Source organism: Miscanthus floridulus, chromosome 4, assembly GCF_019320115.1.
Source record: "Miscanthus floridulus cultivar M001 chromosome 4, ASM1932011v1, whole genome shotgun sequence".
Lineage (NCBI taxonomy): Eukaryota > Viridiplantae > Streptophyta > Magnoliopsida > Poales > Poaceae > Miscanthus > Miscanthus floridulus.
In genome coordinates, this window is record NC_089583.1 from 74,644,905 (window position 1) to 74,659,762 (window position 14,858).

Consider the following 14,858-nt stretch of genomic DNA (forward strand, 5'->3'; position numbering starts at 1 on the left):
TATCGGTGGAAATAAACGAAAATCCCGCCAAACGCTTTGCTTATTTCCACCGATTCTCACTTATGTGGTAAGCCTGCTTCAGAGATTTGAACTACGAGAAGCAAAAAGCGAAGCGAGAAAATCTTCGCTTAGATTATAATCAAGCGTGTCTGGGAGAAGCGGAAATCAAACAGGGCCCATGTTTCGCAAGGAACGCTTCTTCCTTACGTCCAGCTTATTGTTGGTAGATATACAGAGGAGGAATAAATCCCACCCGGAATTCCACTCTCAACACACAATTTGAGCAACCAAAACGTGTGCTCGCTATCTAATCTAAAACCAACAAACAGGACAGGATAACGTTCCGATCTCACACGGTGCTACAAATTCGACGCAGCATACCATAATCGTGACCCTCTGTGATCAGATCAGGATCAGGCAGGTGGGTGGGCAGACAGCAAGTCGGGTCACCTGAGCGACAAACAAGAAAAACACAGGGTTGTTCCCTCTGGCCTCCCTCCCCCATCCATCGCGAGCCCCTCTGGCCTCTGCTGCCCAGCTCGGCGTCTCTGCTTAAAAAACCGCAGCTTGCTAAAGCTTATCCCAACTCGCGCCTGCTCCTGCTGCTCCTACTTAAACAACGGATCGGCGTCCCCTGCTGCCCTGCAGCAGCTCTTGCGATCCCTCAAGAGCCACCACTCCACCCCGCACGCGACCCGAGGCCAAGAATCGCTTCGCTCCGTTCCGCCTCCCGATCCCAACCAGCGAGTGGCGCTACCCACGCCTCTCGCTCGAATCCTCCTCCCTGGGAAGGGATTTGCTTTCCTTGCTCCGTCAGATCCTTTTCTCCAGCCATTCCTACTTATTAGCTGGTGCTGGCGTGTGTTTGGGAGAGAGCAAGGTGGAGGGCAAATGCTGGTCCAGGAACTGGTCGTCGTCGGCGAGCACGCGGGATTCTCTTGTCCCCTGCCTGTCTGTCGAGGGAGGGAGGGAGGGAGTAGTGGCCGTCCCAGCTGGAGCACCTGAGACGCTTGCTCCTCCTCGGTCGTCTGGATTGATTTTGGCCGAAAGCTCTTGGGTTTTTCTTTCGGAAAGGGAGGGCCGCCTTTTCAGTTCGGTTCCTGATTATTACTTGCTCCGCCGATTCCATTCCTTGCCGAGATTTATCTCTTCTCTTCTCCGCCGGAGACTGGTGGATAGATCCTTTTCCTTCCCTGCCGGCCATTCTTGCTCAAGCTTTCTCCTCGGACCTCCAAACTGTTCGCCGGCCGGATCACAGATTGTCCAGGTTCCGGTGGCGATTTGTGTGCGAGGCGAGGCGAGTGGTGAAGATCGAATCTTGGTTGGGAGGTTCATCATCAGCTTGCTCTGATTCGGTGTGCGGGGATGGTGTCGAGATCCTACTCCAACCTCCTGGAGCTCGCCTCCGGCGGCAGCAGCGGCGACCCGCTGCCGCCGCTGGGGCGCCGCCTGATACCGCGCGTGGTGACGGCGTCCGGCATTGTGCCGGACCTCGACGTCTCCGACGACGACGCCGACGCGGACGCCGCCTCCGCGGCCTCCGACCACTCCGAGCACGCGCCTCTGGAGCGCGTCATCATCGTCGCCAACCAGCTCCCCGTGCGCGCCTCCCGCCGCGCTGGCGGCGGCTGGGACTTCGCGTGGGACCAGGATAGCCTCCTGCTGCAGGTCAAGGACAGCCTCCGCGCGCACCACGGCCGCGCGGACATGGAGTTCGTCTACGTCGGCGGCCTCCGCCACGACGTGCCCCCCGCCGAGCACGACGAGGTCGCGCACGAGCTTCTCGAGGGCTTCGGCTGCGTGCCCACCTTCCTGCCTGCCGACCTCCGCTCCCGCTTCTACCACGGCTTCTGCAAGCAGCAGCTCTGGCCACTGTTCCATTACATGCTGCCACTGTCGCCGGAGCTCGGTGGCCGCTTCGACCGACTCCTGTGGCAGGCCTACGTGTCGGTCAACAAGATCTTCGCCGACAAGATCCTGGAGGTGATCAGCCCCGACGAAGACTTCGTCTGGGTGCACGATTACCATCTCATGGTGCTCCCGACGTTCCTGCGCAAGCGCTTCAACCGGGTCAAGCTTGGGTTCTTCCTTCATAGCCCGTTCCCGTCGTCGGAGATCTACAAGACCCTACCTGTGCGTGAGGAGCTGCTCCGGTCGCTGCTGAATGCCGATCTGATTGGGTTCCACACTTTTGATTATGCCAGACACTTCTTGTCATGCTGCAGCAGGATGCTCGGGTTGAAGTACGAGTCGCAGAGGGGCTACATTGCTCTGGAGTACTACGGTCGGACAGTAACTATCAAGATCTTGCCTGTGGGAGTTCACTTGGAGCAGTTACAGTCAGTCCTCAACCTCCCGGAGCTTGGGGTCAAGGTTGGTGAGCTTCTGAAACAGTTCCATCATCAGAACCGGCTGCTGTTGCTTGGTGTTGATGATATGGATATCTTCAAAGGAATTAGCTTGAAGCTTTTGGCATTTGAGCAGCTCCTGATGCAGCATCCGGAATGGCGGGGAAGGGTGGTGCTTGTTCAGATTGCCAATCCAGCAAGGGGGCGGGGAAAGGATGTGAAGGAGGTACAGGAAGAGAGTGATGCGATGGTGAAGCGCATCAACGATGCATTCGGGCAGCCAGATTACCAGCCAGTGATACTGATTGATAAGCCTCTGCAGTTCTATGAGAGGATGGCTTATTATGTTGTCGCGGAGTGCTGTTTGGTTACTGCAGTGAGGGATGGCATGAATCTGATCCCATATGAGTACATAATTGCTCGACAAGGGAATGAGAAGATAGATAGTATCCTGGGTCTTGGTCCGGCTTCAAGGAAGAAGAGCATGCTTGTTGTGTCAGAGTTCATCGGCTGCTCGCCCTCCCTGAGCGGCGCTATCCGTGTGAACCCTTGGAACATTGATTCAGTGGCTGACGCAATGGACTATGCATTGGAGATGCCCGCAGGGGAGAAGGTGTTGAGACATGAGAAGCATCACAGATATGTGAGCACACATGATGTTGGGTACTGGGCGAACAGCTGCTTGCAAGATCTTGAGCGGATTTGCCTCGACCATAACAGGAGGCGTTGTTGGGGCATAGGATTCGGGCTAAAGTTCAGGGTTGTAGCCCTCGATCCAAACTTCAAGAAGCTTGCAGTTGAGCACTTGGTCTCGGCCTACCGGAGGACCACAAAGCGCGTCATTCTCTTGGACTATGATGGGACGCTGATGCCTCAGACTTCGTTCGGTAAGAGTCCTACCTCAAGGACGATAGACGTGTTGAACAGCCTTTGCCGTGACAAGAACAACACGGTCTTCCTTGTGAGTGCAAAGAGCCGGATGACTTTAAACGAGTGGTTCTTACCATGTGAGAGCCTTGGACTAGCAGCTGAACATGGCTACTTCCTCAGGTAATTTAAGTATTATTACTTCCTGCGGTTTCCATGCAGTTCGTCCTCATAATAAATTAATCTTGCAAATTGCAATGCCCATTGACCTTCTACTACTGGAGCACACTAATCACTAATGCTGTCAATGGTTGTAGGCTGAGAAGAGATGCAGAATGGGAGACATGCGTTCCTGTGATAGACTGCAGCTGGAAGCAAATCGCAGAACCTGTGATGAAGACGTATACTGAGACTACAGACGGGTCGACAATTGAGAACAAGGAGACTGCTATCGTTTGGTGCTACGAGGACGCTGATCCAGATTTCGGATCGTGCCAGGCCAAGGAGCTCCATGAGCATCTTGAGAGTGTGCTTTCAAACGAGCCGGTTTCAGTGAAAGCTGGACCCAACCTTGTTGAGGTGAAGCCACAGGTAAGCCTGCTTGCTGCTGCTCACAACAGTAACGGTTACTGTTAATTCAGTTAGCAACAGTATCATGCTAACGAAAATGCCAAATCGTGACCTCCCATCTGCAGGGCGTAAGCAAGGGCCTGGTGGCGAAGCGGATCCTTTCGACGATGCAGGAGCGGGGCGACCTGCTGGACTTTGTCCTGTGCGTGGGCGACGACCGGTCCGACGAGGACATGTTCGAGGTGATCATGACGGCGGCGAGGGGCATGTCCCTGCAGCCAGAGGCGGAGGTGTTCGCGTGCACGGTGGGGCGCAAGCCCAGCAAGGCCAAGTACTACCTGGACGACCCCGCGGACATCGTGCGCCTCGTCCAGGGTCTCGCCAACGTCTCCGACGACGACAAGACGCACGCCCCACCACTCGCCGCCGCAACAGCGGCGGCCACCATTACCGAGGTGAACCGCGGCACTGGATCGGCGCCCTACAGTTAGCTCTAGGCAGCATGAAACCTTTTGTTGGAGGAAGGGAAGACCGTGGCTCGCTGTTCCCAGGTGTACAAAATGCTCTAGGAATGTTCTGGTCCTTGTTCATGCTGCCTGCCTCGTCCTCGTCGTGGCCACGGCCCCTGTGTTCGGCTGGCGTGTACATAAACATAAGCCACTCGCCGAGGTCGCCGGTCACGTCGATATGTCGCCAGATTACTGTCGCTCTGGACTGAAGCTCCAGAGGTCGTTGCGGGCCGCGTTGCATTCCTTCCTTTTGTCTGTGGGTCGGACGGGTCGGGTGGTGGAGGCGTCAATAATTCCGGTCGCCACCCTCGTATCCCTCCTCGCTGCAGCAAATGATGGCGAGCAACAACAAATGGTGGACGGTGGTGGTGGTGGCTGCACTTGCTGACCCGCCGCACAGCAACAGCCAACAGCAGCAGCACAGTCGCCGCCTTATCCTGTTGCCTATCGGGGCAAAGGTCCTTCTGCCGGTCTAATCATCCGTGTTTAGCAACGAGGATACAAGAGATTCTTGCCCTCGATCGCCGATGGGTGGTCTCGGTGGATTACCAGCGCGTTTCGTCTTGGCCTTGGGTGGCCGGTTGCCGTCCTGATCCGGACACCTGTGTGCTCTGGAAGGCGATAGATACTAGGCTGGAGTAGAGTAGGGTGTAACTGCAAGTCACCTCGTAGCTGAATATGGTCTGTTCTCTGTTGTTGTGGTTGTCTACTGATTCGTTTGGTCAAGTCGTCCTGTACTGAACACACGCCTGGGTTGCGTTGAGCCGGAGCTCGACACGGCAGTAATCGTGTCGTGCCTGTGCAGGCCACAACTGCGTGATCTTTTTTTTTTCCAGTGCGAGCTAGTGCCTTTGCGGTTCGAGACGCTAGTTTTGCCGACTACAAGAGGCTTGGTCCGGCATCGCGCTGGCGGTGGCGTCTTGTCTCGTCGTCCCATCGCTACGACTATAAAGCTCCCACGCTGTTTGTTTTTTAACACTATTTAAATTATTTTTAAAATTGATACTGTTTTTTTTAATTAACATTTTTGGACGCGCCAACTGACATAGCATGGTCAAACCACTCTACCGTGCCATGCATGGCGGTGCGGCTAGGCTGCCACCGTGGCAGCGATCGGTGACGTGGCCTAGCTCTGCCACGTCATAGATCACGGTGCGACGGGCCTGCCACGACACAGATCACGGCGTGCCACCGATGCGCCATCGCGCACGGCACGATAGGCCCCAGTAAAGGCCCGCGACGCGACTCTCTCTTCCCTTTCTCTATCTCTCTCACTCGGCCCCAGTAAAGGCACGCCTGCCGCCCACGGCCCGCCGTCGCTCCCGCCACCGCCCTTGTTGTCGCGCCACGCACGCTGCCGCCGCCCTCACCGCCGCACCACGCTCGCCACCCGCCACCGCCCTCACTGCCGCGCTGCCGCTGTACACTGCTCCCCACTATCGAGCGCCCCTCCATCTATCTCGCATCCACCCGCCGCCACCGCCGAGGCTAGCGCCTACGCCTCCCCCCCCAGCGGCACCCGCCTCCCGGTCCGGTCTAGCGCATCACCCCCAAGAGAACGAGTGCACGCTGCTGCCGTGAGGACGAGCGTCGCCGCCGCGAGGACTAGAGCACGCTGCTCCCGGTAGGACGAGAGCCGTCGCCGCGAGGACGAGCACCGCCGCCGCGAGGACGAGAGCACGCTGCTGCCACGAGGTACTCCCCTTGTGTATTTATTGATTGAATCAAAATTGTTGTTACTTAGGGTTAAGATGCAAAATTAGTTTGAATGATTAGTTAGTATAGTTAGTACAGTAAGTTAGTACAATAAGTAAAGTTAGTAAAGTATAGTTAGTATAGTTAGTTTAGTTAGTATAGGCAGTATAGTAAGTTAGTATAGTTAGTAAAGTTAGTTAGTTTAGTTAGTACAGTTAGTGAGTCTAGTTAGTTATTGTATTTAGTATAATTAGTTGTTGTAGTTAGTCTTGTATAGGTGTTAATATTATATTAGTTAGTATAGTTATAGTTAGAATAGGTATTCAGTCGGTTTATTTGTTGGTTTCAGCCATGGTACAGTATTTTTCTCTCATAACAAATCAGCACCAACCGACCTTATCAGCCCAGAAACCAACCAGCGAACAGACTGATTAATATTACTATGGACAGTACGTATGACGATTTCGACGACTTGATGAAGTTTCTTGAAATGCTTTTGTAGATGGATTGTTGTGTTAGAGTTTTTTATGGAGGAAGTGTTATGAGAGAAGATGGTATATTTGAGGATATGGAAGAAGAATTGGAATGGTTTGATGAACCTCCTAGTTTTAAAGACCTTTGTGTCTGTTTGAATGTAAAGTTTAGCGATGATTTCATACTAAAGGGGAGGTTTGATATTGGGAAGACTAGGGCACACTATATCCTGATGCCCTTGGGTGACCCTGCTCACTGGTCCCGCTACAATAGGGTGCTCCAAGGTTCTAATGTGCCCATGACTGAGGTGATAATGGAGAATGGATACAGGATATAGGGTGTCCTAGACAGGCTGTCCATTGACGGTGTTGGAGGCAATGGGCAAGAATTGGGGGTCGAAGGGGGAAGCAACTCAGGGTAACATGGATTTAGACGGTCAGTTGACGCATGAGCAGTTTTATTCAAGTCAAGTAGGTTGTATAAGCAATGACTTCGATGTGAACGAGTTTGAACTGAAAGAGGAGGATAGGATCAGTGATGTAGTTAGCAGTGATTCGAACGATTCAGATGATGACTAGGGAGGTAGACATGCTATGCCCACACCGGTTGATGCCATGCTAGTACCTATTCATGGTATGCCATTACTAGTACCAACTAAGGTTTGCATGCTATCCAGGCTCAGGATAGACTAGTCACAGATTTGCCAGCAGATGATACCTCCTATGATTCATGGGGCAGAGAATTAGCGAAGCGCAACAGTATGTTCCACCACCACCTTACATAGCGACTGAGCTTGAGCAACTAAGATCGATAAACGTACCTTTCAGGGGCATTCCGAACTATAGGGATGTCAGCATGACAGATATGGCAGTTTGTGACACCGATCTCTAGATGTGTAGGAAATCATTGTATGACCATGAGAAAGAAATCCTTAGTAAGAGGATGATATTCAATACAATGTTAGAGATGAAGCTCTTCCTTTAGGACTATGTTGTGTATCACCATAGGCCGTACAATGTCACTCATTCGGACCAGGAGTTGAGGTATCACATGATATGCAAAAACGGTTGTATGTGGAGGTTAAATGCACGAAAGAGACAGAGTGATGGCAAGTGGAGGATAAGTAAAGTGGTTGAACCCCACACTTGCCTAACAAATAGAGAGAAGGAAAATCATCAGCAGCTCACTACACGTTACCTTGCCCGTTGTATATTGGGGCTCGTTGATGACAATAATGATATTTTGGTGTCTTTGTTACAACTGTCCATATATGGATTCGTTAAGTATGATGCGAAGTACGAAAAGGTTTTGCGTGCTAAGCAAATTGCCCTGACGATTCGTTGGGGTAGTTGGGAGGAAGCGTACAACAGGGTGCCCCGTTTCTTATGTGTAATGCATTACTACAACCTCGTTGCTTCAACGATCCTCGTTGCTTCAAGCCGTCTAGGTGGCGACAACCACCAAGAGTAACAAGCGAATCCCGCAGCAAAACACGAATACCAAGTGCATGTAGATGCAATCACTCAAGCAATGCACTTAGATTCTCTCACAATCTCATAAAGATGATGAATCAATGATGGAGATGAGTGGGAGGGCTTTGGCTAAGCTCACAAGGTTGCTATGTGTCGGTGTTTCGAACAAGCACTGGCTAGTAAATTTATAATTGTTGCGCGTTAGGCTCAGATGGTGTACTAAAGGACACAAGGTTTATACTGGTTCGGGCAGAACATCCCTACGTCCAATCTGCTGCTGCTCATGTTATTAGTACCAAAAAAGGTTCATAGTAGGGGATACAAACGGTCGAGAGAGGGACAGATCACAAGTCTCTGATGGAAAGGTCGAAAGGACACCAAGAGCTCGGTTACTGCTTGACTGTGTGTTGTGTGTCGAAAACGATTGATCAAAAGTTCGTCCCTTTAGTGGGGTGCCCTACCCTCTCTTTTATAGACCAAGGAGGAGCAGGGGTTACAGATGGGAGAAAGAGAAAAAAAATCAAAGGTAGAGAAGGTCCTTCGGGGGAGCTGGGTCTTCCTTTTCCCGTGTGCCTGCCTTGCTAACATGGCAAACTGTGTCAGGGATGGTGTGTTCGCTGATCCTTATAGGGCCATGCCCTGGCCTCTGTCAGTAAGTCTGCATCGTCGATCCACTGAAAGAAAAAGCATCTCTCATGGGCCTACACAACAAGATTCCAACAAAATATTAGTAGCCTACTTACACAAATGAAGAAAAAAATAGTGGAAACAATTATTTATATTAAAACGACTGCATGTGTAGAAGCAACGCGCAGCTGTGTCTGGATGTCTCAATTGAAACACGTCGGCCGAGAAACTACAATTACAGTTAGGGACAGGAAGGTCAGGAGAGACGGGGGCATCTTTGCTAGACGTGTCGGGGTATAATTCTCGAGGATGACCCCGTTTTCACCAAAACTCCTCCACGGATATATTTCTTGCATCTAACAAAACGGTTGTAATTTAACAAATAAAAATCAAACCATCACAAATTAATGTCGAGAACCATTTGCATTACAACAAATAAAATATAATCTACACTTTGGTGCAAACTCTATCTTAGATGAAAACATTAAAACTATATAAAAACTATACTTTGGTCAGTAAAAAATAAAATTTGGTACATCAATAGTATGTCCATATATTTATTCACATATAAAAGTTGAGATGCAAACTCAAACAAACAATATTCTTATAAAAATTGACCTTTGAATACATGATAATCATAATTCTAACTAACCAATCAACTTTAACATTAGCAATCCTAATCCTTCAATCCAACATTGTAACGAACTCATATTTTCCTTCGTACCCTAACTACTCATTCAAATCCTTCGATCCACCATTGAGGCCGAGGAGGAGCTTCATTACCTTGACAAGGCCGACGAGGAGCTCCGGGGAAGATAAGGAGGGAGACAGCAAGGGAGGGTACGACCAGCGGCTGCCGGCGGCGGGCGTGGGCGAAGGGCGCGGGCGTCTGGTGGCGGCGGGAGCGTGAAAGGAAAAGAAAGGAACGGAGAGAGGGAGAGAGCCGCGTCGCGGGCCTTTACTGGGGCCTGATGCGCCATGCGCGATGGCGCGTCGGTGCCACGCCGTGATCTGTGGCGCGGTAGGCCCACCGCGTTGTGATCTGTGGCGTGGCAGAGCTGGGCCACGTCACCCGTCACTGCCATGGTGGCAGTCTGGCCACGCCACCATACATGACGCGGTAGAGTGGTTTGGCCGTGCCATGTCAGTTGGCACGTCCAAAAGTGTTAGTTTAAAAAAAAAACAGTGTCAGTTTTGAAAATAGTTTAAAAAAATGTTAAAGATAAAAAAAAATTCGCCTGCGAGAGGTGGGCGATGACGTCCGCCGTGGCGTCAACACGCACTCGGCGACGTCGCCCGCGCCCGCTGCGGGCTCGTTGCACCGACGTCCCGCCTCCAGGCAGTGTCCTCAGAGGAACTGGTCGCGTTGGTGGGGCAGGGCCCCGGGGACGGCAGCGTCGCGTCGCGGTTATCCGGTGATGAGATCGATCGCCTCCGATCCGCTCGATGATATGGATGGAGATGAACATTATTCTACGCACAACTTTGCCTGGGGAAGTACGGCACCTCACTAGAGTAATCATCAGCAATGTGAAATCTTCAGAAGCGTTCCAGAAGAGGCCTTATTTTGGAGTGGTTTGGCTCACGGTGCTACTCCTATATAGTCCTATATGTATAAATAAAATAAATAGATAGATAATAAAATAAAAGAAACAGAAAGAAAAAAAAAGACAATGTCCACACTACTAGCTTCACTCACTGACTTTTTACTTAAATATTCACAAATTAATTTTAGCAGTTCGAAACATATTTCAAAAGAAAATCTACAGATACAGTTTTCACATGTTTGACCTCGATTATGAAAGATATGACTAGCCTACGGTCTTTAACTGAAAGAGTCCATAACATCACTCCAACTGCTGCATAACTAATACATTGTGACATCAGCCTACTTGTGAATTATCCCAATTTCCAGTTTAAATATCCCAACTGAAAGATAGAAGATTAAGTCACCACAATGATGGATAAGACCACAGTTCAGAATCACACTGAACTTATACAATATTTTGTTCTCTACCTATACTTTATGCAATGAGTGGTAGTATTATTGCCTTTAACAAGGGTATGGATAGTCCTATCCTGTGCGAACAATTATATTCATGCGAAAAAACAAGACCAAAACAAAAGGAACTCTTCAACATCCAAAACTATTTGTCGGTAGCTGTTCCAAGAAAAAGAGAGGAAAACTGTATCTTCAGTACCTTCGTCGAGCAAAGATAGTTAACCCTTTCTTTTCTGAATAGATGGTGTTGCCTTTCAGAAGGGGAGCGTTTGTTGTGACAATAATTGCTTAATACTTATACATGAACATCGAAGATGCACTAGAGGGACATTATTGGTTATGCATTGTCGCGCAACCCTTGTCTAATCCTTATCAGGTTCATGATTGTTCGGCTATCTTGGTAATGTTTATAGGAGTGCTTATATCAGTTTCACAACATCTTGATCTTTGAGAAAACAAATTACGAATGTTTTAAAAGCTTATTTTTCTGGCATATACTAGTAACCATTTCTTCTAGAACAACAGGGCATACGTATCAAACCCCTTCCAGTTGATTTTATAAGGTGTCCACGAAATTGATAGTCAAACTTTGCAATTTGGAGTCCTTGATGACATCGAATTAATCGAACAAGAAGCAGATCTAGCGACAAAATTATGCATATTTAAAATATTTTCATATGCTCATGCTGTTGTACTTATAGTTCTTAGAAAAATATAGAGCAAAATATGTGAGCACCAAGTGAAAGACAACGCTTTAAAACAAGGGTATTCCAGTAGCCGTGATAAATTTATAATGCAATAACACAGAGCTGCAAAATGACAAGGTATCCACAGGCAGCTATGGTCATAAGATGCATGGTATATCAGGTCATCTATCACTCAAAATGTTACACATACAAGAATGGAGCCTTTGAGGTCACACAAATCAATCGAATGTTGAACTTTTAATTTTATCTGAATGAACATATATAATTACGGCCAACTGGTATGAACATTTCTCTGAAGGATATATGCTGCACATGGTATTAGCGTGGTAGGGTTTTATAGAAAGATAAAAGTAGAAACAAAGTTCAACGTGCCTGAAGAATACTCGGTAGTCAGATTGGGCTGTGCAGCAGCTCCATCTCCTACTCTGCTCCGAAAGGAAGTTGGAAGAATCTGGACCAAACTGTAAATTACTTCTATAGAAATCAGTAGTATCATCTTTTGAACACCTCCAATAGGTGATCCAAAATTCCATAAATGTACTGTACTGCTATGATATGAACAGAAGAGATCCTTGGGGCTCTGAAAAAGATCCGCCTAACTAGAGTGTGATACTAAATCTGTACAAAGAGAAGCTCATTCCACATGTCTGGTATACCAGGTAAGCACCAGTGCAAGCAATCATTAATTCCGGTGGAAGCTTTTTTGAAACTAGAGTTTGAGATATGCCCCTCATCTCGTAGTTTTGAGATAGCAGTGATATCCAAAAGCTTAACCCGAGTTCCCTTCACAGCATTTTCTGCGGGTATATCAATTGAATGGTCCTGCAAGACCTCACTTCCATTAGATAAGGGGATGGTATTTCCACATGTCCCACCTGTGTTCCAGTCACCATTTACAAAGTGCCTTGGTGAAATTGTCCTGAGGAATACTTTCATCTTAGGATGTCGTGCAAGTTCTGAATCCATCCATCTAGCAATGCTATGCAATGTAAGAGTTTTCGCACGGGTTAGGTCTGCAAGTCTACTACCATTGCCTACAGGCTTCCCATCAGCATGCAATTCCCAGTGATTTCCATTGAATTTCCCTCTGTTCCAGTGATGGCCTGTGTTAAGTACTAGGACATCAAAGTAATTAAGATACTTCTTCAAAAATGTAACTGGTCGATCAAGATGCAATGCATATCTGGTCACTGTGTCTTCTGTATTCAGAGGTTCTAATTCAGACAGAGTAGCAGACCAGTAGAAAAGGATAGTTGTGTTGGTGGATGGAAATCTATAAGCCCACCCATCAGGTCTTAGAGCACCTGGGGCTTTGACAAGGCCATATTTCCAACCAACATCTTCGACCTCAGGACTGTATTTGCCACCAGTTGCTATACACATCATTGACTGAAATTGTTGTCTGCCAAGTGAATCACCAACAAAAGCAAGAGTTCGGTTCCTCATCCTGAAATCCCAAAAATATGTTAGAATAATCCAGATCTCAATAAGGTGCACAGATAAATGAAGTCAAATACCTTTTTAAGAAGTTAGGCCCTGTAAACTCAGGCATCTCACAGCCATGTGGCTGCCACCGATAATTCTCATAAGAGAAATGTGCACGCCGCATCATTCGACAAGCCCACATTTTTGACAGCCATTGCTTGCACTCGTTACCAGAGTACAATGGCTGCTTATCATCTTCTATCCACTTCCCCTTTGCGTAGTTACAATCTATGAAGTAACAAAAGCATTATATCAGGCAAAGGAATTTTGATATCGGATTCAAGCTTCATATTTGCAAAAAACAACCTATCACCAACAAAAAGTTGTGAATTCCAATGGTTGAGATGAATAAACAAGAATAAAATGGCATCGCTCTGCATGGTTACATTCTAGGATGTAACAACAACCTTCTATGATGCAAAGGCAGATAAATGGGGCTTAATTTGTAAACATGGAGCATGCACAAATTGTTTGGTTTGCAAACAAGCACAAGGAGAAGTATGCTTTCAGAGGCATGAGGTAAGTCAGCAAGCATGAAGCAGAAGTGGGGCAAACAACAAAAAACAAAGTAGTATGTCACAACATACATAAGAATTTACTGTTCATCACTTTGCCCTTACTTTTGTGCGAGCGGCTCATGGAAGCTGGACCTGGAGACCCAGCTAGGGTTGCTCCATCATCTCCAAGATGTTCCTGCTCCTGCTGCTGTAGGAAACCTGATGCCAAGGGGAATACAAACAAGTCAACCAACAAGCAGAGTGTAGATTCTGAATTGGTAAATAAAGCAACAAGCCAAAAAAGTAACATTCAAATGTCAGACTACCTTGAGAGATAACTTTTAATTGCCCTGGTGTTGTGCTGAAGATCGTGAGGACTGGGGCTCCTTCCAGTAACAGAACAACAATCGGCACAGTGAGGAGAACCACCAGGCCAAAGCATAGCTTGTGGACAAGGAGCCTATGCAGACAGCCGCCTTTCATCCCAGTAAGGCAGCATAGGCCCTGTCTGGCACCTCGAAGTCGATCAGATGCTTACTGAGCTAGACTGAAGTCACTGGAAATCGACGGGGACAAGAAACCTGCACAGTTCAGGTCCAAATTCAGAAAATGCTCAGTCACTGTAGGAGCTATGTCACAGATGAAACTAGCATCAAAATTCAAGATAGCAAACTTAATAACTTAAGCAATGGTGCATTGCTCTTCTCAATTCTAACAAAAGTACATCAGAATTTTTAACACCAAAGTGCGAGATTCATACATGAAACCAGCAAACAATACACGACTGACAATATGCAATATACATGGAAACAACAAGGGGAGCACAGAGGTCACTAGCAAGCATTGAGCTGAAAAGGGCAATCTCCTTCCAATTCCGAGCGATAGTGACACCAAAACTTGGAGCAGTAAGCAGACAGGTCGACCTTGTGCTGATCGATTCACGAAGTCTGCCAACGATGCTGACACTGGGCTCTTCCGGGACCAGTCAGAATCTCGAATCGGCAAACACACCCCCTGATCGCAGGAGTCAGTTAGCACTCGCATCGCTGCAGAATTTCGCTTTCAAATCCCCGCCGCCACAGGCAAGGCTAATATTCGGTCGACGCCAAACGATCCAAAATCCAGATGAAGGCACCCAATGGAAATGTATTCAGCATCAACGTGGGGTACTTCGCGGGCGAGACCCACGGCGAAAAATAACACAGCAGGAAGATTAAAAGGACAGAGAAATCTCCGAGCCGCGACGGCACAAATGAGATCCAAGGCTACAAATTCATCGCTGGAATGAGGAATTCAACCTGCGGGTTGGTGAGGCAGAGCGTTCGACGGGCTCACCTGCTCGTGGGGCGCAGTTGAACGCCGATGCCGGTTGACGCCGCCGCTGGTGAGGACGCGGGCGGAGAGCGAGAGGGAGAGAGCAGAGGGGCGGAGAAGGCCGGAAAGAGGGCGATAAAGGCGAGGCGCGGGCGATCGGGGAGGGAGGGGGAACCGGCCGGGGAGGAGACAGGAGAGACGGCAGCCGCAGGGGGGCAGGTGAGGTGTCGCGGGGCCCGCGTTATGGCTGAGGCTCCGGTCATTGGCGTCGTCCGGTGGGCGGTGGCTTCA

At 48.8% G+C, this 14,858-nt stretch overlaps 2 protein-coding genes across 2 annotated transcripts; one reads left to right on the forward strand and one right to left on the reverse strand.

The window, feature by feature from the left end:
- Positions 1–327: 327 nt before the first annotated feature.
- Positions 328–5,010, forward strand: LOC136549815 (alpha,alpha-trehalose-phosphate synthase [UDP-forming] 6-like). The gene is made up of 3 exons (XM_066541230.1): positions 328–3,398; positions 3,533–3,806; positions 3,911–5,010. Exons 1-3 carry the CDS (start codon positions 1,366–1,368, stop codon positions 4,274–4,276), a joined length of 2,673 nt encoding a protein of 890 aa, XP_066397327.1. The 5' UTR covers positions 328–1,365; the 3' UTR covers positions 4,277–5,010.
- Positions 5,011–10,937: 5,927 nt separating this feature from the next.
- On the reverse strand, positions 10,938–14,858 carry LOC136551742 (protein trichome birefringence-like 14). Its single transcript, XM_066543283.1, has 5 exons — positions 14,589–14,858; positions 13,580–13,834; positions 13,377–13,472; positions 12,789–12,984; positions 10,938–12,718 (listed from the first exon to the last, which is right to left on the reverse strand). Exons 2-5 carry the CDS (start codon positions 13,734–13,736, stop codon positions 11,884–11,886), a joined length of 1,284 nt encoding a protein of 427 aa, XP_066399380.1. The 5' UTR covers positions 13,737–13,834; positions 14,589–14,858; the 3' UTR covers positions 10,938–11,883.

Bases quoted from the DNA above. Each gene is read 5' to 3' on its own strand.
- LOC136551742 (XM_066543283.1), bottom strand. From the start codon at position 13,736: ATGAAAGGCGGCTGTCTGCATAGGCTCCTTGTCCACAAGCTATGCTTT. The intron at 13,473-13,579 runs GTAGTCTGACAT...CCTTGGCATCAG, and splicing joins ATTAAAAGTTATCTCTCAAG to GTTTCCTACAGCAGCAGGAG. The intron at 12,719-12,788 runs GTATTTGACTTC...TTGGGATTTCAG, and splicing joins GGGCCTAACTTCTTAAAAAG to GATGAGGAACCGAACTCTTG.
- LOC136549815 (XM_066541230.1), top strand. From the start codon at position 1,366: ATGGTGTCGAGATCCTACTCCAACCTCCTGGAGCTCGCCTCCGGCGGC. The intron at 3,399-3,532 runs GTAATTTAAGTA...CAATGGTTGTAG, and splicing joins GAACATGGCTACTTCCTCAG to GCTGAGAAGAGATGCAGAAT. The intron at 3,807-3,910 runs GTAAGCCTGCTT...TCCCATCTGCAG, and splicing joins TTGTTGAGGTGAAGCCACAG to GGCGTAAGCAAGGGCCTGGT.